At 43.5% G+C, this 25,697-nt stretch overlaps 1 protein-coding gene across 1 annotated transcript in view; it reads right to left on the reverse strand.

Moving 5' to 3' along the window:
- The window catches only part of PPOX (protoporphyrinogen oxidase), a 572,299-nt gene that overhangs the window by 325,766 nt on the left and 220,836 nt on the right, over window positions 1-25,697 (reverse strand). The window contains exon 7 of the mRNA XM_044059458.1: window positions 20,629-20,689. Within this exon, the coding sequence (XP_043915393.1) occupies window positions 20,629-20,689 (61 nt within the window). The remainder of the gene's footprint in view (window positions 1-20,628; window positions 20,690-25,697) is intronic.

Consider the following 25,697-nt stretch of genomic DNA (forward strand, 5'->3'; position numbering starts at 1 on the left):
GGTCATTCGAGATTATGAGCGGAAGAAAGCCTTTGTGCTTTCAGCCAATCAGCAGCAGAAGAGAAGAAGTGTCAGCTTTCAAAAAGACAATACTATATCCGGACAGTATAAGAATAGAAGTTTTTATCGGGTGAAAGTGGGGCGTCTTCGTTAGAAGAAGAAATGGTGGATCAAGAATTTCCAGAATTACCGAGAGCAGAAAATACCGACTCATTTCGGAGAACCTTTCGAGGTTCAAATGGACAAAATCACAACACCAGGAAATGAGGGTGGCAAGGACAAGACCATTACAGAGACCCGGGGCAGGGACGATATAATAGAGGCAAATGGACTAATTAAATAGGTAGACGATGTTAATGCTTTAGAATATGTTGTTAATTTATCGGATTATATCTTTGATGAAACAGCACTGTCGGTTTTATACAAAGGTTTAAAATTTATACCGACAGTTCTGCCACGAATGTATGAAATGAAAGGCGAAATTTTTAATCTAGTACGTAAGACGTATTTAAAAGACTATTTTTACAATACTGAAGGCAAAAAAGTAATGGTGCCAAATATAGAGACAGATTCAGAAGATAGTGATAACTTATTTTCTTGTGAGTCTGAAACCGAGAATAATGCATATAGTTTGTTTGATACAAGCATGATAAAAACAAAGAGCACTTTTATGCCACCGTGCAAAAATATTCATATACAGCGTTTTCACAATGCCTTTAATTTAATAATAGAAAAAGAATTTAGTGATTTTGAGGGCATGAGGAAAAGCTATAACCTTACCAAAAAAGAGTGGATGAAACTGAAACAAATGAGCATGAATGATGATATAATACTTAAACCATCAGATAAGGGGGGCAAGCTGGTAGTAATGAATTCTATAGATTATTTTAAGATGTGCATGCAACATTTAAATGATGAAATGATTTATAGTAAAGTGGATGGAGTTTGTTTAACTAAGGCACAATATGAATTACAAACACTATTAAAGAAGGGGGTAAGGTTGCATTATTTTACAGCCAATGATGTAACAAATAAGTTAACTATAAAGGATAACACAGTAGCAAAATTTTTCTGTGTTCCAACCTCCCGGGCGTCCAATAGTGTCAGCGACAGGTTATTTTACTTTTAACCTGAAGTGTTTTTTACATGAGTTATTATTAAAGGAAGTATTAAAGTTGCCTTCCAATATAAAAGATTCCTTTGACTTTTTGAAAAAAATAGAAAACATTACATGAACAGAAGATATGTATTTTATAACAGCTGATGTAGTGAGTTTATATACCAATATACAACATAGTTATGGTTTGGAAGCAATACAGCATTTTTTTAGGGGATAGCCCAATTACATAAAGGAATTGATACATTTCTGTCTTGTGAATAATATTTTTGAGTTTGATGGCAGCTTATATAGACAGAATAAAGGAACAGCAATGGGGGCGGCTTTTGCCCCAGTGTATGCCAACTTGTTCATGGGGCTAGTTGAAAATGTACATATTTATAGGAGTGTACTTTTTAGGAAACATGTAATAAAATACTTCAGATTTATTGATGATTTGATTTTTATTTGCAAGGGGGGAGACAATTATTCATCTACGTTTGTAGAATATCTTAATGCTAACAAATATGAGATTAAATTTGATGGAATTCACATAGGTTCAGAAATAAATTTTTTAGATATAACATTAAAAGGAATAACAAAAGCAAAAATTCATACTACAATACATAGGGAATTTGATCAAATTAATTGGATGCTGCATGCTACTAGCTGCCATCCCAGTCACACATTGGAGTCTATCCCTTTTGGAGAAATGTTAAGAATAAAAAGATTATGTAGTGAAGGTAATGAGGCACGGTATGAGGCCAGAAAAGTTGCAGCCTCATTCATAAATAGGGGGTATAACCCAGAAGAAGTGTATAAAAGTTACTGGGTTTCAGAATTGGGTAAAAAGCAAATCAAAGTAAAAAACAATAAAGAAGTTATTACTAATAATTCAATGTTTTTTGTCTCCAAATATACTCTCTTTTCAGATAAATTCAATGAATTATTTAAGGGGTACTGGAAACAGGTAAAAAGAGAGGTCCACTCATTGTCTAAAATTGAATTAAAAATTTCTTATCAGAGGGGACGAAATTTAAAAGATTTCTTGGTTCACAGTAAATATTTCAAACCTAGAGACAAAATTTTAAGTAATCCGATAGAAAAATTTACTTTCCCATGTGCAAAGTGTTCCATTTGTCAGTATAGTACAACTAGAGTGGATGAAATAAAAGGGAAGAAATTTGACACTTTAGGCACGTATACCTGTTTAAGTAAGGGGGTAATTTATGCCATAAGTTGTTCATGTAATAAATATTATATAGGGGAAACTAAAAGAAGTCTAGGAGAAAGAGTAAAGGAACATGTCAGAGATGTAAGAAAGAATAAGGTCATTAGTCCTGTAGCAGAACATCTTAATAGGGTACATAAAGGGGAAGTGGAAAGCATGAAAGTAACTGTTTTGGAACAAGTATTAAATCAATATGGAAATGTAGAGATGTTGAAATATGCATTAAGGAGAAAGGAATCCATTTTTATAATAAAATATAATACTTTGCAACCCAATGGGTTGAATAAGGAGTGTAACTGGCAGAGTTTTATATAATGGTGTTTTTACTTTAAATACAAAGTTTATTGGATTGGATTTTAACAATCAGTATATAATTGGTTAACTGAAAATGATGGTACTAAGCTGAGGTATAAAATGAGTGATTGTTAGTATGAAAAGATTTTACTCTGTAAAGGCTGTTTGTGGCCGAGGCGCTAAGAGAATTTTCTTGAAGTATTAAAGTGCGTATGGTGAAAGCTGTTATTCACTGGTTATTTTCTTCTCCTTTTCGTTGTGTGGATTTTGGAACTGTTTAAAGTAGTTGTATAAAGTTGTAACTGTATTGTCCATCTGCATGTGTGTCACGAAGTTCAACACTTCATGAAGTTGGCTTTGGAGAAATGTTTTACCGTGGTTTCCTTAAGGGGGGTGGGGGCAGGATGTGGATATCAAGGGTGATTAGCTTATGGTCGGATCGGACCAACGAGGAGTTGACTTCAGGTGTGGAACACCGGTCACTCATGTTGGTAATGACTAGGTCTAGGATATTGTTGCCCCTGGTGGGGGTGTGGATAAGTTGATCTAGGGCATTGGAGTTTATGAATTCCAGAAAGCGTTGAGCTAAGGAGTTGGTACATGAGTAGTTTTCCCAGTTAATGGTCGGGTATAGTTGAAGTCGCCCATTATTAGGGTGTTTGGATGAAACCTAGTATTTTCCAGTACATCAAGAAAAGAGGAGTGAGAATCCTGGGGCATGGTGGGGAATCTGTAGCAAGCTACAATTTGGATTGCAGTTTTTCCCAGAGTTAGTTGCACTTGGATAACCTCGGATGCATTATGCTGAGCAACTAGACTGGAGGTGTGGATATCCTTAATGAATATGGACACACCTCCGCCTTTGGTGTTTCGGTCCAGGTTACATGGCCGAAAAGTGTGGTATGAGTTATAGCCTGGTAGTGCAGGGATGCTCTTCTGGAGCCTTGAACCAGGTCTCAGTCACAGATATCGATGTTCTCCATGTTAAGGAGTGCCTCGAGTGAGTGCATTTTGAAATTTAGACTTCTAGCACTGAGTAGCATTACCCTCAGTTTTTGCTTGTCTGTTCCTGTTATGGTGGTGAATTTGTCATTTGAACCTTGCCTAAAAAAGGCACTATAGGGGTGGCAAGTGCCTTAGGCAGTATCCAGAATCCCACGGGCGACAGGTGCAGGTCATCTCTGGCAAAGCATCGTGGTCTGTCGACCATGTCATCCCAAGCAGACAGATACTGGATCCCCTTAGAATGACACCAGAAGCTTAGCCAATTGTGGAAGTCACTCATTTTGTCCTTGTACTGCGGTATCATTCTGGGCGATGGCAGAATGCTACTCAGGGCTAGGGTCATACCTGCCTGGGCTACAAGATCGGAGAGCTCTTCCACGTCTCTTTTTAGTTAGTCCAGGGAGGTACATCTCAGGTCATTCACACCAACATGGACAATGACAGAGTCATATTTGTACTTGTTGTCAAGTGACCAGAGTGCGTGGGTTATGTGGTGGATCCTGGCACCTGACAGGCAGCTGACAGTAACCTTCTCCTTGTTTAGCCTGGTGAGTGGGACATCAGTGTGCCTGATAATAGAGTCACCTATGACTAGTGTGTTGAGTATGTTGTTTTGCCTTATTGACTGTGGTTGAGTGGCACACTGAGTCGGTGGGCTATGTGTCATTTGGGTTGTGTTGGGGGATGGAGGTTGCTTGCATTTCTGTTTTGGAGGTCTCTGTTGCTTAGACAGATTATTATTTAAAGCCTCCACGAATGTTTTTGTGTTACTATGTGTGGATTTTGGTGGTGTAGATTTAGTGAAACTATGTGATGAGTGTGATGTGGTGCAAATGTTTACCTTCTCCTCTTGACTATCACGTTCAGTCTTGGTTGGAGAGAGCTTTACCTCCAGTTTGGCTATATAAGTGCATATCTCACAGGTTGTAGTGTTGGGGGGTAGGAGGAGAGGGTTGTCTGTGTACATGAGGCAATTTCTACATTGCCTCAAGATGCCCAAATTAATCAGAGAGAGTTCTATGCTACACCCAATACAGATGTTTCAGTTTCTCATCACTAGGGCATTATACTGTCCCTGAATCACCTCAGCTACTAAACATGTAGTCACACCCACGTATATAGGCATACACATGTTTATTCACTGACCATGCAGCCAGCCATCAAGAATCAACAGTCCTGTCTCACCTGAAAGTACAAATGCCTATATACACGCTTGCTTTACATCACCGTCTTGCTGTGCAAAACTTTTAAAGGAAAACTCCACCTTAGAACTTAAAAACATGTTTTATTTTCATTGTATCTTTGTTTTCTGAGCTAGTTTAATACCTCAAAATCATTCCAAGTGATTTGTTTACAATTTTAATGTTTTTCCCTCAAAGCTTCGGGGCCTGCGTTAGTAACGTGATCTTGCTTTTTTGCTTTCATTCCTTCTTCCCAGAATACATTTAAAGTTCTCTTTACATATCAAGCAGAGCTCCTCACTGGCCCTCTTCAAGTGAAATCTTGATGAGTGGATGGGAAATAGAAAGTTCACCCTGGGGATCACTTCAGTGGCTCTACTTGATAGAGGCACTGGGAATTAACGATGGGCGGCACAATGCCAGGGCACTTCTATGAGCTAGGCTTGTAAAGGCCCCAGGGCCATTAGTCTAGTACACACTTATGAACCTATGAGTCATGCTAGACATAAGTAAAGTGGTGTTTCCTTATGCCATTAACATACTAAAACAATGAGTGAGAAGGTCACTGAAAAACCAATCAGTAAAAACAAAATGTAAACTCCAGCAAAGCTAGAACTTCCAATAGGTGACCTCCCAAACCTCTTGTATCAGAAGCACATGGGATATATGCAAATGAGCCTTATGAACATCAGGTGTTTCAGGCGATTCTAAATGTCCATGACTTGCTTTGTCATTTTACTGGACAATTTCAGGCCAATAAAGCCAAACCCCACTAGCTGTGGATATGCATATTTTGGCCTTATGACCTCGTCAGCACAGCAAAAGCAGAGTGTTTGACTAAGCATTAGAAACACAGAGCTGTTATGCCCAGCTGATGTCCATTATCATTAGGGTCACTGCAAAAATATCTCAAACAACAAACTAAAACAATGAGTGAGAAGGTCACTGAGAAACTAATCAATAAAAATAAAATGACAACTCCAGCAAAGCTAGAACTTCCAAACATAGAATGGCAGGACTGTGATGCACTGTCATTTAACACACTTTCTGTAACAGAGCTACATCTACGTTTCCCCTGACTGACCCTCATTTATGTGTCTGTCAGAGCTTGTTCTATGCTATAAATAGCTGTTGGCTACTTCCAATGAAAGAAAGCTGGTAAATAGCAGGCTTTTGTAAATTGATTCTTTTGTAGTTCTAATAGAATTGACAGACCTTCCCTTACATTCACATGCTGAGGTGTGAAAATTCTCACTGCAGTAAATAATCTGTGCTTTATCATGTACAAGTGATAAGTTGTAGGATTCAAAATTAAGTCTGTCTGTTTCTTTCCAATGCCTTCAGTGGGAAGATTTTTCCTCTTTCTTGAATGATACAGAATTAAACTGTGCTTTACTAGTTCCTTAATTATTTCTGTCATGTTCACCCCCCTTGCTTTCTATTTCATATTTATTTATACTTTGATAACCAGGAAAGTTAACTGATCCCAGGACCCTTTTCAGCCACGACCTGGGCTACAATGACAAAGACAACAGCAAGTAATAAATACACTTAGCAACACAAAGAAAAAAAAATGCTGACATAAAGACAATGACAAAGACTGCATGTGCAACACATAGCCAATGTGTGACAGTGAATACATAAAATATTAAACAACATTTAGTAGAATTTATACACTAATAAGAAGTTATGTACCTACCATAACGTTCCATGTTAGTTGTCTTCTTCTCGCCTTCTTTCTTGCTGGTTGGGTTCGGAGCCGACCCTCGGCTCCAACTCGGCCATTTTCTAAAGCTCGAGAGCTACTTACTGGCTTGAGGCCTCCCTATATCCCACAATGCCTGGCGCTAGACCCCCAGATCTCGTTTGGAAGACCTAACACCATAATAATACAACTGTAGGACAAACTGTCCCTATAACAAGACTTCAGCTACAGGGCTGTAGAAAAGGGTAGAGGGCATAAAATGGTAAAGACTCAGCCAGTGATAAGACTGGTAGGAGAACTCTTCTCGGTCCATCTAGGCTAGGGGGATGGAGGGTGGGACGCAAGAAAGAAGGCGAGAAGAAGACAACTAACATGGAACATTATGGTAGGTACATAACTTCTTAATGTTAAGTTGTCTCGCACGCCTTCATTCTTGCTGGTTGGGACAGCTTCCCTAGCACCTTAGTCCTAGGTGGCTCATCGGAACAGACTCTTGAGCACAGGGGAACCAAAATCAGCTCTGCTCCTAGAGGCCAGATCCAATTTATACTGTGAAATGAAGGAACGAGGGGTGGCCCATGTGGCCGCCACAAAAATGGCTTCCATTGGTAGTCTTGCTTGAAAGGCTACCGATGTAGCTAAAGCCCTAGTAGAGTGGCCTTTAGGTTTAGCAGGGAGTTCTTTATGCCTCAACTGATAAATAAGGGTAATAATAGAGGATAACCACCTGGATAGCGTTACTATGGACACTGGTCGACCCTGCTTACCCTCTGCATAGGACAGGAAGAGTTGATCTGATTTCCTTATTTGCTCAGTCCTATGCAAATAAAAACGTAATTGCCTATGAACGTCCAACTGGTGTAATTTGTGTTCAGATTTGTTGGAATAATTTGGAAAAAAAGACTGGCAGATCGATGGATTGATTCAAATTGTTCTCAGAGGGGACCTTAGGAAGGAACAAAGGATTAGTCCTGAGTGAAACTCTATCCTTATGTAAAACTAGATAAGGAGGACGAACACAAAGGGCTTGAAGTTCAAAAACTCTCCTCGCTGAAGTAATGGCCACCAAAAAGAGTGTTTTCCAAGTAAGCAATTTCAAGGAACAGGAAGCTGCCGGTTCAAAGGGAGGAAGTATCAAGAAAGCTAGGATCAAATTTAAGTCCCAGGGAGGCGGGGGATCCCTGACTGGAGGCCTGAGCAAGATTGTTCCTTTCAGAAAGGCTTTGCAAAGCTTATGAGACATGATGCTCGTCTCTGACAGGCCCGAATGGAAATTAGAGATTGCCGCTAATTGAACTCTAATGGGGGCCGACGAGGAGCCCGCTTGAAAAAGTTCTGCTAAGATGTCCAGAACGTTATGGACAGGGGCCGTAAAGGGATCAATATTCCTAGCCTCTGCCCAAAAAGAGAAACGTTTCCACTTACTAGCATAAGTCTTCTTGGTTATAGGTTTGTGCGAGGAAAGGATAATCTCCTGCACTGAACTGGAAATACTGGGAAGCCTGGCTAGGGTTGGAAGTTGAGCAACCATGCAGTGAGGTTGAGAGACTGAAGAGACTGATGCAGCCTGCCCGACTGATGGATCAGGAGGTCCGGAACTGGGTCCAGATTCCATGGCTGTTCTAGAAGGTGACGATGCAAGAATGGGAACCAGATTTGTCGAGGCCAATAGGGAACAATGAGGATCATTTTGCAACCCAGCACGGTAGCTTTCTGAATCAGTTTGGGGATTAGTGGAAAGGGTGGGAATGCATACAGAAGTCCCTGGGGCCAATCGTGAACTACAGCGTCTCTGGGGGAGTGTCCGGGAAGAAGGAAGAGAGTGAAGAAACTGTCGCACTTGCTGTTGAGAGGAGTTGCGAAAAGGTCACAGCAAGGCTGACCCCATTTGCAGAAGATTCTGTCTGCTAATGTCATGTTGAGAGACCACTCGTGAGACATGAGAATAGCTCTGCTTAGCCTGTCCACTATGACGTTGGACTTCCCTGGGATGTGCGTTGCCGTCAGAAACCATTGAGAGGAGATTGCCCACTGCCATAGTCTGAGTGCTTCTCGACATAAGGGATAAGACTTGGTTCCGCCCTGCTTGTTGATGTACCACACTACAGACATATTGTCTGTCTGAATTGCAGTGGTCCCAGTGGGTAGAGAGTTCTGAAGAGCTTGCAACGCTAAAAGCACCGCCCTCATCTCCAAGACGTTTATGTGCAAGTAGTACTCGTGGGGTTGCCAGGTGCCCTGGACAGTCCTGCCCTGAGAATGCCACCCCCCCCCCCCGATCAGGGAGGCATCCGTGGTCACCGTGGCAACTGGAGGAGGAAGGACAAATGATCTGCCCTGGGGTACTGATGGAGAGACCATTCACCACGCCAAGTGGTCTTTGCATGACTGTGTGATTATTATCTTGTGAGACAAAGGAAGTTGTTGAAAAGACCATTGGGTGAAAAGCATCCACTGGAGGATCCTCATGTGAAAACGAGCCAGGGGAACTAATATGATTGCTGCTGCCATGAGACCTAAGGTTTTTAGGACGAATCTGGCCTGAATCTTTCTGCATCCTAATAATACTCGTACATGTCGGCGAATGTCTGCCACTCTTTCTACTGGAAGTCTTGCGGACAGATCTTTCATATTTAATCTTGCGCCTATAAAGGTTAAAGACTGACAAGGCGATAATGCAGACTTTTCAAAATTTATTGAGATACCTAGGTTGGAGCATGTATGGATGGTATAATCCCTGGCTCTCAGCAATTGATACCTGGTGGTAGCAGTAAGGAGCCAGTCATCTAGATATGGAAACACCTGGAATGCTTGCCATCTCAGGTGAGCGGTAACCACTGCCATGCATTTGGTGAACACCCTGGGGTCTGTGGTGAGACCAAAGGGCAGGGCTCTGAACTGGTAATGACTGGCTCCCAGCCGGAAGTGGAGAAACCTTCTGGAACGCCTGTCCATTTTGATGTGGTAGTACACATCCTGAAGATCTATGGAGCACATCCAATTCTCCTGACCCAAAAAGGGTAGAATGGACTGAAGCGTGACCATCCGGAACTTCGTTCTTTGAACAGACTTGTTTAGTCTGCTGAGATCCAAAATGGGTCTCCAGTCCCCTGTCTTTTTTGGTACCAAAAAGAACTTTGAGTAAATTCCGGATCCTTGCTGGTCTGCTGGGACTTGTTGGATGGCCCGTTTTTTTAGCAGTCTTGAAATTTCTTGTACTGCCTGTTCCCTTAGACTGGGTGGAACATCTGGGATGGGGCTGTTTGATTTTAGGGGAGTGTGGACAAACGGGATTTTGTAACCTCCGGATATGATAGACTGTACCCATTTGTCTCGAGTGATGAGATGCCAGGCTTCTGAGTACAGAGACAACCTTCCTCCGACTGCTTCTGAAGGCGGACAGCCGGGCAGCCCCTCAGGGGTGCTGGAAGGGCTTGTCAGGGAAAGATTCCCTGCTACCATGATTCTGCGGTCCCCCTCTGCCACGTGGGAGGCACCTATTGTTGTTCCCTCCTCTGCCTCTGGAGGGAAACTCGCCACATGTGTTAGGCATGGCTCCCTGGGGTTTCCGGAACCACATTTTCCCACTCTTCTGACCTTTAGGGTATGGTCTAGAGGGAGTGGAAAAACGGACTCCCATGGCAGAGAGAGTCTTGCCTTCCTGCTCACACGTGGTAAGTGTATCTTTCACCTGAGGTCCAAACAGAGCTGAACCATCAAAAGGGGTGTTGGTGAAAGACGCCTTAAAGGGATCAGCGAAGTTACATAACCGCATCCAGGCATGCCTTCTCAAAGCCACGCCTGTGCCTGCGGCTCTACTCGCCCCATCAGCCGCATACGAAATGAGCCGCATGGAGGAGTTTACAATAGAATTAAGAGTCGCCAGCTGGGAGTTTATCTTGTCTTGAGCCCCCGCAGCTGATGGATCTTGCAGGGTATCTCCTAGCTCCTTGAGGAGATCCCTCTGAAGACGGGTGAAGTGGCACAAATAGTTCAGCGACAGCATGGAGAAGGTCGCTGAGGAAAACATCTGCTTACCGTATCTATCCATCGTCCTAGACTCTTTATTAGGGGGATGGACAGGTACAGAAGTGTCAGCCAACTCTTTTTTCGTGGCAGCTGCTACCACCATGGCATCAACGGGGACACCCTTTGTCAGAAACTGTTTATCTTGGGGGGGGGGCCGTGATAAACTTAGTGGGCCTGCGAGAGGTTGGTTCCAGTGTGTCCGGAGCTGACCACGCCTTCCGAGCCACCACTTCCATTAGTGGATCGAAAGGCGGAGACACCTAGGAGAGTGGAGGGGCGAGAACCAAATGCATCCAAGTATACTGACTCGTCCTCAGAAGGGTTAAGGACAGACCAGTTCCCCCTCTGCTTAAGGATCTCAAGGATATCTGAGAAAGAGACATCTTCAGAGGGGGATCTTGGGGACCCTTCCGTATCCTCCAAGTCAGTATCTGACGTGACCGACTCTGGGGAGTCAGCATGTTTCCTCTTACATGTCCTCTTTCGAGGGGGCTCCTCTGAAAACTCAGGGGAGGCCTCGGAAGAGGAAGATACACCCAGTGGGGTGATCTGGAGCATTTGATCCCCTCGCTTGGGGTCTGGAGGAGTGGCAGAGACCGAAGCAGGCACCCTGGGGGAGGAGCTGAAGGGGCTAATCGAGGTGCAGACTCAGAAGTCAGCACGCTCCTCATGACCTCAAAGGCACCCCTGTCCGGCACAGAAGAGGGTCCCCGCTCCAAGGAGATGGGAATCCTCTCCGGCACTGAAAGGGACGGCTCCGAAGCCGATGTAGGAGCAGAGCTTACCCACGCGGAAGCTCCGAGAGGGAGAACGGGGTTAGACAAGGGTTCGATGCCACTCGCCCCCATGGAGCCGACGAGGGAGTATCGGCGCCCAGATCCCTCCAAGGATGGAACCACTGAAAGAAATCGGAGCCAATGAAGGAACCAAAAGGGAAAGTATCGGCACCGACGTTTCCAGGATCCGAGCCCCAACAAGTTCGGGCTCCGAACTGACAGGAGGAGTCAGAGGAGGAACTACTCCAGAAAGAGGAGCAGCCACAGCCTGATGAGGAGGGCTAGTTAACATTTTAGCCAGGGCCTGCGATTTGAGGAGTCTACTGACCACTCTCTCCAAGTCATGATCGGACAGCCTCGAGGACCGAGAAGAGTGGGACCTATGTCTTTGTTCAGACTGTAGCAAGGGTGATCCCGGAGCTGAGTGAATCGACTCCAGAGATAGTGATCTGGATCGCTTACAGCTCCCTGACGGCTCCGACAGCAAGGTCGGAGCTGAGAGAGATTTTGATACTTCGGTCCCGGCCGGAACCGAAATTGAAGCAGACGCTCCACCTGGCGACGGCTCCGAACTGGGAGCCAACGGTTTGGTTGGCTTAGGGGTTTTAGCTGGCTGAGACTTTGCCGGAGACCCCTCGGGTTTTAGTAAACCCTGAGAATTAACTTGTTCCTACACTCTTGCAGGACTCTCGGACTAAAGGCATGACATACCGAGCAAGAGTCCTGCAGGTGTAGGGAACCCAAACAATAAACACAAGAAGTGTGACCGTCTATCAGAGACATTTTCTGACAGCACGAGTCACACTTCTTGAACCCTGATACCTTGGTATCCTTCGACATGATAGAAATAAAAGGAATACCAATGGACAAACGTTTTTGACTAGTGTAAAAAAAAAAACACACAGACTCACACACACACACACACACACACACACACACACACACACACACACACACACACACTAGTCCCACACCTTCATATAAAAGACTAATGTAACTATACTAACAAAAAAAGCTAAGAAACTATGATCTTAAACTATAAAGGCTAAACACTACTTCCTACAGAAAACAATAAACAAGGGAAGGGGATAGCCTCTACGTTAAACGGCCTACTGGGAGATGGGGGGGGAGGGAGAAACTCTCTAAGTAAAACGAGTTTCTTAAGGGTCAGGAAAAACAAGGGAACTAAGACTAGTCTACAGAACTACTCTAATTTTAACAAAAGATTCGAAATCTATACACTAACAATTTAGCTATTACAAATACAAAAGATTAATATGACCTGAGCCAGTAAAGCGCAACCTCGTAGCTGAAGCAGCAAATGAGATCTGAGGGTCTAGCGCCAGGCATTGTGGGATATAGGGAGGCCTCGAGCCTATAAGTAGCTCTCGAGCTTTAGAAAAGTACAGTTTTGTACCTACCATAAATGTAGATGTTCGAAGATCCACATTGCTGCAGTCCTTACACTTGGGGTAGTCCGCTGTCCTCGGTCGGCCCGAATATCAAAGTATAAGGCTGACGTCGGTCAAGGCGCATTTGACTGACATCAGGACGTCAGGGTACAAATGCGCATGACCGACGTCATATCCTCAGTCTTTTCTTGCCCCAGATGTCAGAAGACCCTAAAAATAAAGGTCAAAACCAAAAGACAGCAAACAAACAACCAACCATCCTAGCACTAAAAATATGTACAATATATACAATATACATCATATTGACAACCCAACCCACACAACCGCCTCTAACTACAGAGGGAAGGAGGGAGGGTAAATTGGACTGCAGCAATGTGGATCTTGAACATCTACATTTATGGTAGGTACAAAACTGTACTATGTTCTTCATCTCACATTGCTGCAGTCCTTACACTTGGGTAGAATCCCAAAGCAGAGGTAAGGGAGGATGGCCAAACTATAAGGAAGCAGGAGCTGCCAAAATGCCCTGCAAAACAGCAGTGGCAAAACCAGCCCTGGATTTAGAGTAAAGTGGTAGGTGATAATGCCTAGAGAAAGTATGCACTGAACTCCAAGTAGCTGCCTCCAAAATATCCTTAGTTGCCACCCCTCAAAAAGCTGTCGAAGTGGCAGTAGCCCTAGTGGAATGAGGCCTAATCCCAGCTGGAATCTCCTTGCCATGATGGGAATAACAGAAAGCAATGCAAAACCCAATCCACTTAGAAATAGTTTGTTTTGACACAGGCTTGCCCTGAGAACTCAAAGCAAAAGAAACAAATAACTGCTGAGACTGCCTGAACCCTTTAGTTCTGTCCAAATAATATCGCAACTGCCTGTGTACATCTAAAGTGTGCAAAATCTTTTCCCCTTTATTTTGGGGATTTGCATAAAAAGTAGGCAAATGAATAGTTTGGTTTAAAGCCACACTAGAAACCACTTTAGGTATAAAAGAAGGATTAGTACGTAAAGATACCCTATCCTTATGGAAAATTAAGAAAGGCTCAACCGCCATAAGGGCCTGCAACTCAGAAACCCTTCTTGCAGAGGTAATAGCCAACAAAAAAGCAGTCTTCCATGATAAAAACTTTAATTCAGTAGTAGCTGCAGGCTCAAAAGGTTGTAGAGTGAGTTTCTCCAACACAAAATTGAGATCCCAAGCAGGAGTAGGAGCTCTTCGTCGGGGTCTTATATTCTTTGCCCTCTAAGAAATTGCTTGAACAAAGGATGAGAAAACAATGGTGGGTCACAATCATAGTGAGCCAAAATTGCTGCAGCATGAACCTTAATAGAAGAGAAGGACAAACCCTTGTCCAGTAACTCAGTAAGATATTGAAGAGCCACACTTAAATTAGGCTCAGAAACATCAAAATCCTTTGCTGCACTCCAAAATAAAAATCTCTTCCATTTATCTGCGTACACTTTCCTTGTACTAGGCCTTCTAGCTTCCAAAATAACATTCAAAACTTGCTGTGGAAGTGGAGGCCCACTATGGTTCAAAACAGAATATGCCAGGCTGTTAGGTGCAGAGAGTGAAGCTTGACATTGAGCAAATGACTGTCCTCCTGAGACAACAGGTGTGGAATCGAAGGCAAAGGCCATGGAGGCTTCCGTACCAGGCTTCTCAGTAATGGGTACCAATGCTGTCGAGGCCAATCTGGAGCTATCAAAATCATCCTTGGCTTGTCTTGTCTGGCCTTTAGTAGTACCTTTGGGAGGAGAGGCAGAGGCGGAAAGGCATACACATGAAGATTGCTCCAATTGAAAGAAAGAGCATCCACTTTCCAAGCTGTGGGATGAAACCTTTTGTGCAAAACTTTGGCAGCTGGTGGTTTAGTGGAGAAGCGAACAGATCTATGTCTGGAGTTCCCCATGACACTGTCAATTTCTGAAATACATGAGGATCCAATTTCCACTCGTGGGGATCCATAATTTGTCTGCTCAACACATCTGCTAAGGAGTTCTGTGCTCCGGCAGAAACCTTGCCTGAAGATTTAGCTGTAAACTGAGAGCAGTCTCCCACAAAATCATTGCTTGCCTGCATAGAGGATAAGAATGTGTTCCGCCTTGCTTGTTGATGTACCACATGACAGTTGTGTTGTCTGTTAGAATCAACACCTGCCCTGGAAGAAGTAAATCCTTGAAAGCTATTAATGCAAACTGGACTGCTAACATCTCTTTCAAGTTGATATGTAGATGTTGTAGTCTGGCAGGCCACTTGTCTTGTATCCACTTTCCATTCAGATGAGCTCCCCAAGCTTTGTCTGAGGCATCTGTCGTTAGAATCTGACTCGCCTCTGGCGGGTCACAGAGAGTCCCTTGTTTAGGTGACATTCCTGAGCCCACCACAACAATTCCTTTTGAATGCAAGGTATTATTTGAATGACAGTGTCCAAATCCTGGCAGTGCTGTGTCCATACATTTTTGAGATACCATTGTAGCTTCCTCATATGCAGTTTGGCATTGGGAAGCACCAGAATACAAGATGCCATGAACCCCAAGGCTTGAAGGACTGTCCTTGCAGTCAGCCTGGACTGATGAGACAACTGATGAAAGTAAAGGGAAAGATTCTTTTGTTTGTCCGGGGTCAAAAGGCCATCTGGGATGCTGTATTCAGTCTCACACCCAGAAAGCACATGTCCTGAGAGGGTACTAGACTGGACTTTATTTCGTTCACAGAATACCCCAGGCATCTTAGCACTGCTATCACATAATCCAAATGATGAAGAAGCTCGTCCCTTCCTTGAGCCAGAATCAGGCAATCGTCCAAATAAGGATAGATTTGTATTCCTTTTAACCTGAGGAAAGCTATCACTGGAGCCAGAACTTTCGTGAACACTCTGGGCGCAGTAGATAAGCCAAAGGGCAATGCAGAGAACTGATAATGAGAAGTCCCAGCTCGAAAACTCAGATACTTCCTGCAACTCAGTCTGATAGGAACATGAAGATAAGCCTCCTTGAGATCCAAAGTTACCATCCAATGATCTTTGCCCAGCAGAGGTAAAAGCTGCTGTAACGTCAACATTTTGAACTTGGGAATGTCCAGATAAGTGATGAGGATAGATAAGTCCAAAATTGGTCTCCACGTGTTCCCTTTCTTTGGTACTAGGAACAGGCGAGAATAAAATCCTAGGCCCACTTCTGGCATAGGGACCGGCTGTATGGCCCCTATTTGGAGTAACAGAGAAATTTGCTTGTGAGCCTCTATTCTTTGTTGAGGAGGAACGTCTGGCATGCCTTTGAAAGGAGGCAAGGTATGGAAATAAAACCTGTAACCGTGGTGTATGATATCCAACACCCATCTGTCTTGGGTAATTAAACTCCAATTTTCTTTGAAAAGTGCCAACCTTCCTCCCAAAGGTGCTGCCAGACGAGAAGGCTCTGGCAGCTGAAAAGGTAGGTCATTGGGTCTGTTTACGAAAGGACTGACCCCTGCCCTCACCGAAGACTGTGCAGGAGAACTCCTGTTCTAGGCCTGAAAGAGCCCTGAGCTCTGCCCCTACCACGTCTAGATCTACCCCTAGACTGGGAATCATAAGAAGGATCGTCCACCCCTTAGTAGGCCAATTTCTACTAAACTTTGGAGGCTGAACCTGCAAAATCTTTAACAGTCTGCATAGACTTAGCCTTGTCTTCCATTTTCTTTAAAACTGCCTCAACAGGAGGACCAAACAACACATCAGATTGTAAAGGAGCATCTAAAATCCTTGTTTTAACATGGTCAGATAAATTCTGATCCCTCAGCCAGGCGTGCCTGCGAAGAACTGACCCAGTGGCAGCCACCCTAGACGAGGCCTGTACAGCATCAAAACCACATTGCAAAGAATGCTTACCCACCTGTTCAGAAACATGTACTAAATCTTGTAACTCTTTACAATCAATACCTTCCGCCAGAGCATCAACCTTAGACTTCAATTGTGAAAGGAGATAGTTTTGGTATTTCAACATGTGAAACTGGCAATTCAAAGCCCTCATAGCTAGAGTGGAAGAAGTATAAACTTTCTTTCCCCATCTATCCAAGGCCCTGGCTTCTTTATCTGTAGGAACCGGATTCTTGACAACAGAAGCCTTAACACCTTTAGGCCCCTGACTAACAGTTTCTGGGTCTGCCCTAGGACTCTTAAAAGATACTTATGAGCTTCAGGCACCCTGTAATACCTATCCGGTTTAACAGGAGCAGGAGGCAAAGAATCAGGATTAAGAGAAGCCTCTGTAAAACATCTTCCACCACATCCAAAACAGGAGGTATAGCCAAAGGCCTATGCTGGGGTAAAACAAAAATTCCCTAAGCCTTTTCCTGGAATCAGAGAAGTCCTGACCTTCCCACTTAAAATGCTCCCTCATGGAATGAAGAGTTTCTGAAAAGAAAAATCCTCAGGAGGAGAAGCAGAAGGAGTAGAATCATCCACATCAGAATCAGAATAAGGGAATACTCCTGCAAGTCTTCAGCCGAAGACTCTGAAACATCCGAAGCCTGCTCAAAACTCCCTAGCTCAGGTTCCACCCTAGGTCTCTTATCAGGAGGGGGCAAAGAACCCCTAATCAAAGTAATCAAATCTTCTGCCATTTTAAGCATATGCTTCTTGGGCACAGTTCCTGAAGAACTAGGGGTGACACCAACTGAAGCTAAACCTGGCCTGCCTCTGGGAGAAGCCTTGGAAACAGAAGGCGAGGGCCTAACCACCCTAGGAAGGGAGGGGAGTATAGTAACCTGAGAAGCCCCATCAGCCTGACCTGCCTCCTGAGAGGCCACATCCTGCAATAACAAAGTCTCTCCCTGGGATCCCAAAGAAACCTCCGGTGGAACCACCGGCTCCACCGACACCTCTAAAGAACCGGCGTCCGCACGGACGGTTCTTCTAGCCTAGGCTTAACTGCTTTGTCCTTGCGCTTCTTCAAGAAGCGGGCCGGAGCATCCGACGGCATTTTATAATTGCACCGCTTCAAGACTAACCTGGCACAATCTAACCTTCTCTTTATAGTGCGCTTATTGAATCTAGCACAAGAGCGACACCCAACAACGTCGTGCTCAGGCCCTAAACAAGGAATACACAAAGTATGATAGTCTCTATGCGGTATCTGTTTCCCACAAGAAATACAATTATTCACTTTTTCTGACATCCGGTAAACCACTGAGGCAAGAAAAACCAAAATATTCCAACGGGTACTTAGCCAACTTTGACTCGGTCTGAAACTCCGAAATCGAAAAATTTCAGAACGCCAACCGGCACTTGCAATGCTGCTTCTGCATCGGACCATGCGGCAAAAAAGACTGAGGATATGACGTCGGTCATGCGCATTTGTACCCTGACGTCCTGATGTCAGTCAAATGCGCCTTGACCGACGTCAGCCTTATACTTTGATATTCGGGCCGACCGAGGACAGCGGACTACCCCAAGTGTAAGGACTGCAGCAATGTGAGATGAAGAACATATGGCTGACTCGGAGCCGAGGGTCGGCTCCGAACCCAATCAGCAAGAATGAAGGCGAGAGAGACAACTTAACATTAATACTTAACTCTACTGTTAACTTTATTATAAATAAATTGTATGCACCCACATTGCACACACACCCACATGTACGTATATTTGTACTGTGTGTGTGTGTGTGTGTGTGTGTGTGTATATATATATATATATATATATATATATATATATATATATATATATATATAGTTCCCTTTATAATCTCGAAATATTGAAATCTTGAATTTCAGTATCTCGAGACCATAAAGACGAACGTTCAAAATCCCGAAACCCAAAACCACGAAATACAAAATATTGAACATAAACACACCATAGACCACACAACACATACACTATCCTACCCAAACTACAACAAATCAAACAAAACATTCACAAACACAACACAAACCAACACACCTACACTACATATAAGCAGGGGGCCAAGCCCCCCTGCACCCCCCCCACACCCCCCTACTTATATATACTAATTCCAAGATCGCACAAACAGGAAAAGACAGCAAACTCACACCCAGATATTCTACAATCCCACCCCCTCACACACACACACACACACACACACACACACACACACACACACACACACACACATATACAAACAGCAACACATCCAACACTTACACAATCATACACTCACCTGCCTACCCTAACCCACATGTACAACTTATAAACACACTCAGATACATTCAATCTCCCTCCCAAAACCCTTACAAAACACTCACTTACCTTAAATCGCACCCTACGAACGATAATAGCTGGTCAACATCAAGGAAGCCGAACAGAGCACTTGCTTACTGGTAACTTAGGTATAAGGAAACCTGCCCTTTCCCCACTATAGTGTGATACTGGTGTTGGTATATGTAATTAGTGGGGGTATGAGGGTCTGCACCCCCCCCCCACACACACATCATACCAACTCTGAGATCAACTTACCAGTAAAGTGCTTCATTTGGCTTCCTTGCTGTTGGCCAACTATCATCGTTTGATGTACAGTTTTACAATGTTTGGTCTTTTGATTAAAGTTAGCTTCGATGTTTAGTGTTCAACAAATCACCGTTCAATGAACATGCTGTTCGACGAATAAACATAGACCCAAATATAAAGTGTGTGTGTGTGTGTGTGTGTGTGTGTGTACAAAAACATAGGAGTGCGTGTGCGTGCATGTGTGCATATAATAAAAACAAATCAAAACAGAAATTTTGTGTAACTGTATGTGTTTGTCTACACATAAACACCACACAGATATATAAACGTGTTTGTGTGTGTCTGCATAAAAATGTATGTAGCCTAGATACTGGTGTTGGTATATGTATATGTGGGATGCAGTACTGTGTTTAAATGCGCATGTCTGACTGTGTCTGTGTGTGCATTTAACTACAGTTAAGTACTTCTAATTTCCTTTTCTTAATGTTTTTAATGCAAAGGCACATAGTAAACGTATGTTAAAGTAAATTCAACTGTATATTATGGTTGCCATCAATGGTCACATTTCCTTTGTGGACTACAAAATGCTCATGCAATGACTGACTCAAACGTCAGAGGGAATCTCTTACCATGGCTCTGCATGTACCAAATATGCATCCCCCTCTGGAAGGATGTCACAAAAAAGCATAAAAGACATTTTTATGAACAGTATCAGTGCACCTAGTTGACAGGGTTGCCACTTGTCCCTCTTACTGCAGTTCTGTCCTGTGGGGGGAAGGGAGCTTGAAAATGATAAATCTGTTGATACTTTACAAGAAAGAAATATTCTCTGACTTTTCTCTAAATGTCACAGAAATCTTTCATACTACATTTAAGTTATCTTAACATATAAACTATTAAAAACAATCAACATTTAAAGCTTAGCATTTCAATACTGTCCTGCTGCTGCTTATGTAAATTTTTCAGAAGAGGTGGCAACTGCCTTTAAACCCCTGACTGATCTAATTGCTTTGGTTTGCTATGAACGGGGAGTGTTAAGTTCTCAACCTCTCTGCAATAAAACAGTGGAAAACAGTTCCACAGCTTTTTATCTTTTTTTTTTTATAGCAGCTGCTGTGTTCCTGACATCAGCAGGATTAATTGCCAATTTAAGATGACAGCAGTACCCGACAGGGTAAAGTACAGATTGATCTGTGTCTATGGCATGTCATGTGGGTGGAGACAAATTCCTTTACAAAGTACGTGAGGCGTTAAGCTTAAAAAAAAGTAGGTGGGCTTCTTCCCTTCCTTTAATTTCAAAGCAAGGAAATGAAAGTTTTAAAAAGCACAAGCAGGTTTCTGGTAGCTACACAATACTGGAACCATATTATAGGGAGAAAAGAAACCTAAGAATTGAGTTAAACTGTAAGAAGGGTAGAGATTTTCTTTAAGCCTCTATCCACCAGTTATACTGTACCTTTAGCTGGTGCTGCAGAGAAGATGTGGTCAGCTTTTATGGTGCCATCACTTGTTCTAACCTGAAAAATACAAACAATGACAAATGGTGAACCCATAGAATTAATAACATAAAGGTGAATATTTCAATTGTCATTCCTGTTAAAAAAAACAAAGCAAACTAAATACAAGAGGGAGAGTGCTTTAGAGTCTTGTTATAAGGCTACTTCTCTTTTGCTTCTCATTCAAAGTAAAAAATTCTTTGCAGTACAACGCCAGTGATCCAAGAAAAGAAAAGAAACAATAATACCAGGGAGGAGTTACTAATGCAAAAGGAAAAGAATGCAAATATGGAAAGAAGACACTATAGAAAAGCAGTAAGAGAAAAGCATACTTAGGGAATCAAAATGAATGTAAGACAAATGAAGTAAAACACAAATAAATCAGTTGCATGGATACAGAGCAAAAGGAATAATACAGGCAATCTAGAAGCATGGATTGCAGAAAATAAACTGGATGTGTTAGGATTAAGTGACATATAGTTTAAAAAACAACGAACTTTCCTCCATCTTCATTCAAAACACAAGCTCTCCGCCTTCATTCATAACAGATAGTGAGTATATCTACATAACATACATACATAGTTAAAAAACTGGTGCCACTAGTAGTCTCAAATGACCCAAAAATAAAAGTTAGACTCCTAGAATGAAATATCTCCATGGAATGAAAATTTCCCAAACTGGCTAACTTACCAACTCACAAAAAATGACACCACCAAACGAGACATTGTAGTGAAAATACACACACCCTCCAGTCAAAGCCTGAAGCATTAGTGTAATATCCCAAGCAGCAACAGAATCTTTGATACGAGGTCTAAGCAAAAAAAGTTCTCTTTTAGAAGGCCTTAGATGAATTTAAGGACACAACAGAGTTGTGATTTTCCCCAACAGAAAAACTGGATATGGCTGCCAATTTAACTCCAATGCCAGAGAAACTGGCACATTCTTGGAATAATCCTGCTAGAAAATCCTATATAGAAGGAAGTGGTGCAGAAAAAAGCTCTTAGCCCTTAGATGAAGCCGAATAAGCAAATCTCTTCTGCTTATATCTGTAAACCTTCCTCGTGTTAGGTTTCTGGGATGACAAAATGTGGGTAACAGAAGAGGAGGAGCCTGGCATCCTGGGACTGGAGGAACCATGCGGTAAACTTTAGGACTTTCAGGTCTTAGTGAGGCTGGCCAGATGGTGAGACAGAAGGTCTGGAAGATGACACAGCATCCATGGAGGATGCCTCAAACAAAGCCAAACGAAGGGGAGCCAAACCTGCTGGGGCCAGAAGGGGACAATGAGAATTATGACTGCCTTGCGCCTTATGTCTTTCTGTACAAACCTGGTTATAGGTTCATAGGTAGGTACTAGGCTATCAGCCTGAGAGCCTACATAAGCCTAGCCAACCAGGTTCCCTGGCTTATGTCACCCAAGAAAGTTATTTTCCTGTGCCATTGTCGAGCAGAGACACAGAAGTGATCCCCAGGGTGTATTTCCTATTTCCCATCCACTCATCAAGATTTTTCTTGAAGAGTGCTAACGAAGAACTTTGCTTGACATAGATGGGTAGCCTGTTCCAGAGTATGGGAAGTCTCTGGGACAGGAATCTATCCCTCCAGCATGTCCTGTTTATTGTGGTGACAAGGTTTAGGTCCCTAGAGCGTGTAGCTCGGAGGGATTGGGATTTCTTTAGGTGTAGCATGTCCAACAGCTCTGAGTTTGACATATATGTTAGGCAGAGATCACCTCGGAGTAGGCAATATGCTACGGAGTAAAGCTGGAATTTTTTTGAGGCTTTCAGTGTAGGGCATTTGTTTGAGGACAGTAATCCTCTTTGTGAGGTACTTCTGTGGCCTTTCCAGCTGCTGCAGATGTCTTGTGAGGTACATTCCAAAAGGGGTGTTGTACTTTATAATGGGTCTAATGAGTGTCGAGTAGAGGGGAACAATTACCTCTTTTTTCCTGGATGAAAACCCTTTTATGATGAGGTGTGCTACATAGAAGGACTTCCTGAATACTGTGGCGATGTGACTATCAAAGGAGAGACTACTGTCCACCTGGGTCCCAAGATCTTTTATCACACATTCTATGTTAAGTAGATTGCTGCCTATGTGGTAGTTCATGGGTACAGAGTTTTTACCAAAGGGGATGACACTGCACTTTTTGGCACTGAGCTTGAGGCCATGATTCTGACACCAGGCATCTGTCTCGGCAAGGCCCTTCTGTAGGATATCCAGATCATTTGGGGACTTGACTATGGCTCCTAGTTTGCAGTCATCTGCGAACTTCGTTAGCCAGAGGCCTTCTGTGTTAGCCTGTACTTCAGAGAATTAGATACCAAACAGGAGAGGTCCAAAGACGGAACACTGTGGTGCTCCATTTGTCACTGGTTTGAGGTCAGATTTGGAATCTGCAACTTTTACAGTGTGGGTTCTGTCAGTGAGCCAGTTGGCAACCCATCTTGTGACGTAAGGATTTACACCTAGTTTAGTGAGTTTAGCTATAATTCCAGAATGGGGGATGGTGTCGAAAGCCTTGGTGAGGTCAAAATATGCTGTGTGAACCACCTTACCCTCATCTACGGCTTTGGTGACTGCCTCAAAGAGGTTGATCAGGTTCAGGAGGCATGATCTGCCTTTCACAAACCCAAACTAGGTGGGATCCAGAGTTTGGCTATGATTTAGTTATGAGGAAAAAGGGTGGAAAGGCATACGAAAGACCCATGGGCCTGTTGTGGAACAGAACATTTCTCAAGTGTCTGACCATCCACAGGAATGAGGGCAAAGTAGCTGCTGCACTTTGTGTTCATGTGGTAAAAGAGAAACTTGTAGCACGTTTGACCTCAGTGGCTGAAAACCAATGATGTCACTGTTTGACTGTTGGATCACTCATGGGGCAGAAGAATAGACCTGCTCAGTTAGTCTGCTAAGACACTGTGCTCCCCAGGATATGCGCCGCTACTAGAAAGCGTTGAGAAAACACTGCCACACCCTTTTGGCTTCTCAGCATAATAGGTATAAGCAGGGTCCCTCCTGTCTGCTGATGTGCCAGACTGTTGCCATGCTGTCCGTCTGGGTGGAGATCACACTTTCGGTGAGAGAGTCTTGAAATGCCTGCAGTGCTATGTCTGCTCTCATCTCCAAAACACTGATGTGAAGGTTAGCCTCCGTTACAGACCATGTGCCTTGGACAATCTTACTTTCGTAATGAACCCTCAACCCCACCCTGGAAGGTAGGTGTCCAAGGTCATAGTGTCCATTGGCAGTGGATAGCAGAATGGATGACCTCAAGAAATGAGAAGAGAGGTCAACCACTACAAAAGGTGATGCCTGCATACGGAGGTGAAAAGTACTGGAAGGTAGAGAGGCTAATGTAACACTGAACAGTGTACCGAGAACTGTAGTACTCTACTCTCATGTAATACTTTGCTTGTGGGACCAGATTAACTGATACAGCCATCGACCAAAAAAGAAGAAGAATTAGACTTGTTGGGGGATTGTGTGAAGCAAGAACATGTGAGGCTTGAAGATGAATACAAAAGATCCTTGGCATGTTGTGTCCAAATGACACCATATAAATTTTATTACCTCAGTTGAAGACAGCTGGCTTTTTGTCAAATTTATACTGATTCCTAAGTGCTCAGAAAACTGGCTGAGCTCTGGTGGGAGTGATAAGGGACTAGCCATTTAGATACAGGAGAATCCTGAACCCATGTAATCTCAGGTAAGCTCCCACAACTGCCAAGCATTTGGGGAATACCCTGTGGGCTGTGGTGAGACCAAAGGGAAGTGTTCTGAATTTGAAATGACTGGCTCTCAGCTAAAAATGGTCAAACCATCTGGACTGCTTTGCTAGCTTTACATGGTAGTAAGCGTACTTAAGGTCTGTTGAGCACATCCAGCCATCCTTTCTCTGTAATGGCAAAATGGATGGTACTGTGACACTCCAGAACTTTGTCTGCCTGACAAATTGGTTTAGGCGGCTGAGGTCCGGAACAGGCCTGAGTTCCCTGGCCTTTTTCAGACCCAAAATACTCCTGAATAGATTCTAGATCCTGGCTGGTCTGGTGGGACCTCCTGGATGATTCTCTTTTCTAACAGCTTTGCTACCTTCTGCTGCTGCTACATCCCTCTGACTGTGTGGAACATTGGGGATTTTCTTTTAGTTTGTTTGGTGGAAAGCAAAGTGAATAAAGTTGCCTCTGGTGATTTATCATCTGCACTCAAGAATCTTGACTGATGGCTAACTAGGAGTGAAAGTGTAGAGATAAGCACACCCTGAATGCCTCTAAAATGTGGCAGTTGGGTAACCATTTGGGAGAGCTGGAAGGGTTTCTCAGTGAAGGGACTTCAAAACTCTTGATTTTGAGGACTCTCTCCATCCCTAGGGTGATGTCTACTGACAATGTTTCACCCTCTGCCTCAGGAAGTTCTGTAATGCAAAGTGTCATGGGAAAAATTCTGTGGTCTTCATAACCAGAGCTTCCTTCCACCCTTCTGGTTCTGGGAAAAGTCCTCTGGGGAATGGAAAACCTTATCCCTATGGCAGAGAGAGTCTTGCCTTCTTGCTCGCTTCTGGCTAGTGAAACTTTAACCATAGGTCCAAAAATAACTGAATCATCAAAGGAGGTATTGATGAAAGAAGTCTTGAAACTTTCTGCAAAGTTGCTGAGAAGCATCCAGGTGTGTCGATGAATAGCAATGGCAGTGCTTGCTGCCCTCGCAGTGCCATATGTTATGCTGGAAAATAGGTGCATATACACATTAGACATAGACTGTAAGGTAGACAGTTGTGATTTTAACAATTTCTGGAAGTCTGCAGGCAAATTACCCAAGGGGCATATGCCAGCTTTCCAAATCTGTTCAATAGGCAGAGGTGCACACTTCAGAAAGCTCCTTCTTTGTGGCTGCTGTCCTCAACATAGCATCAACTGGGGGGGGGGGGGCCTTGCTCCAGTGTGACCTGTTCTGGAGAGACATGAGTGTCTTATCTGGTTTTCTAGAAATCGGCTTCACCACATCAAGTTCCTTCCAAGCCCAATGC

Source organism: Protopterus annectens, chromosome 17.part0 (assembly GCF_019279795.1).
Source record: "Protopterus annectens isolate FY-2018-M chromosome 17.part0, PAN1.0, whole genome shotgun sequence".
Classification (NCBI taxonomy): domain Eukaryota; kingdom Metazoa; phylum Chordata; order Ceratodontiformes; family Protopteridae; genus Protopterus; species Protopterus annectens.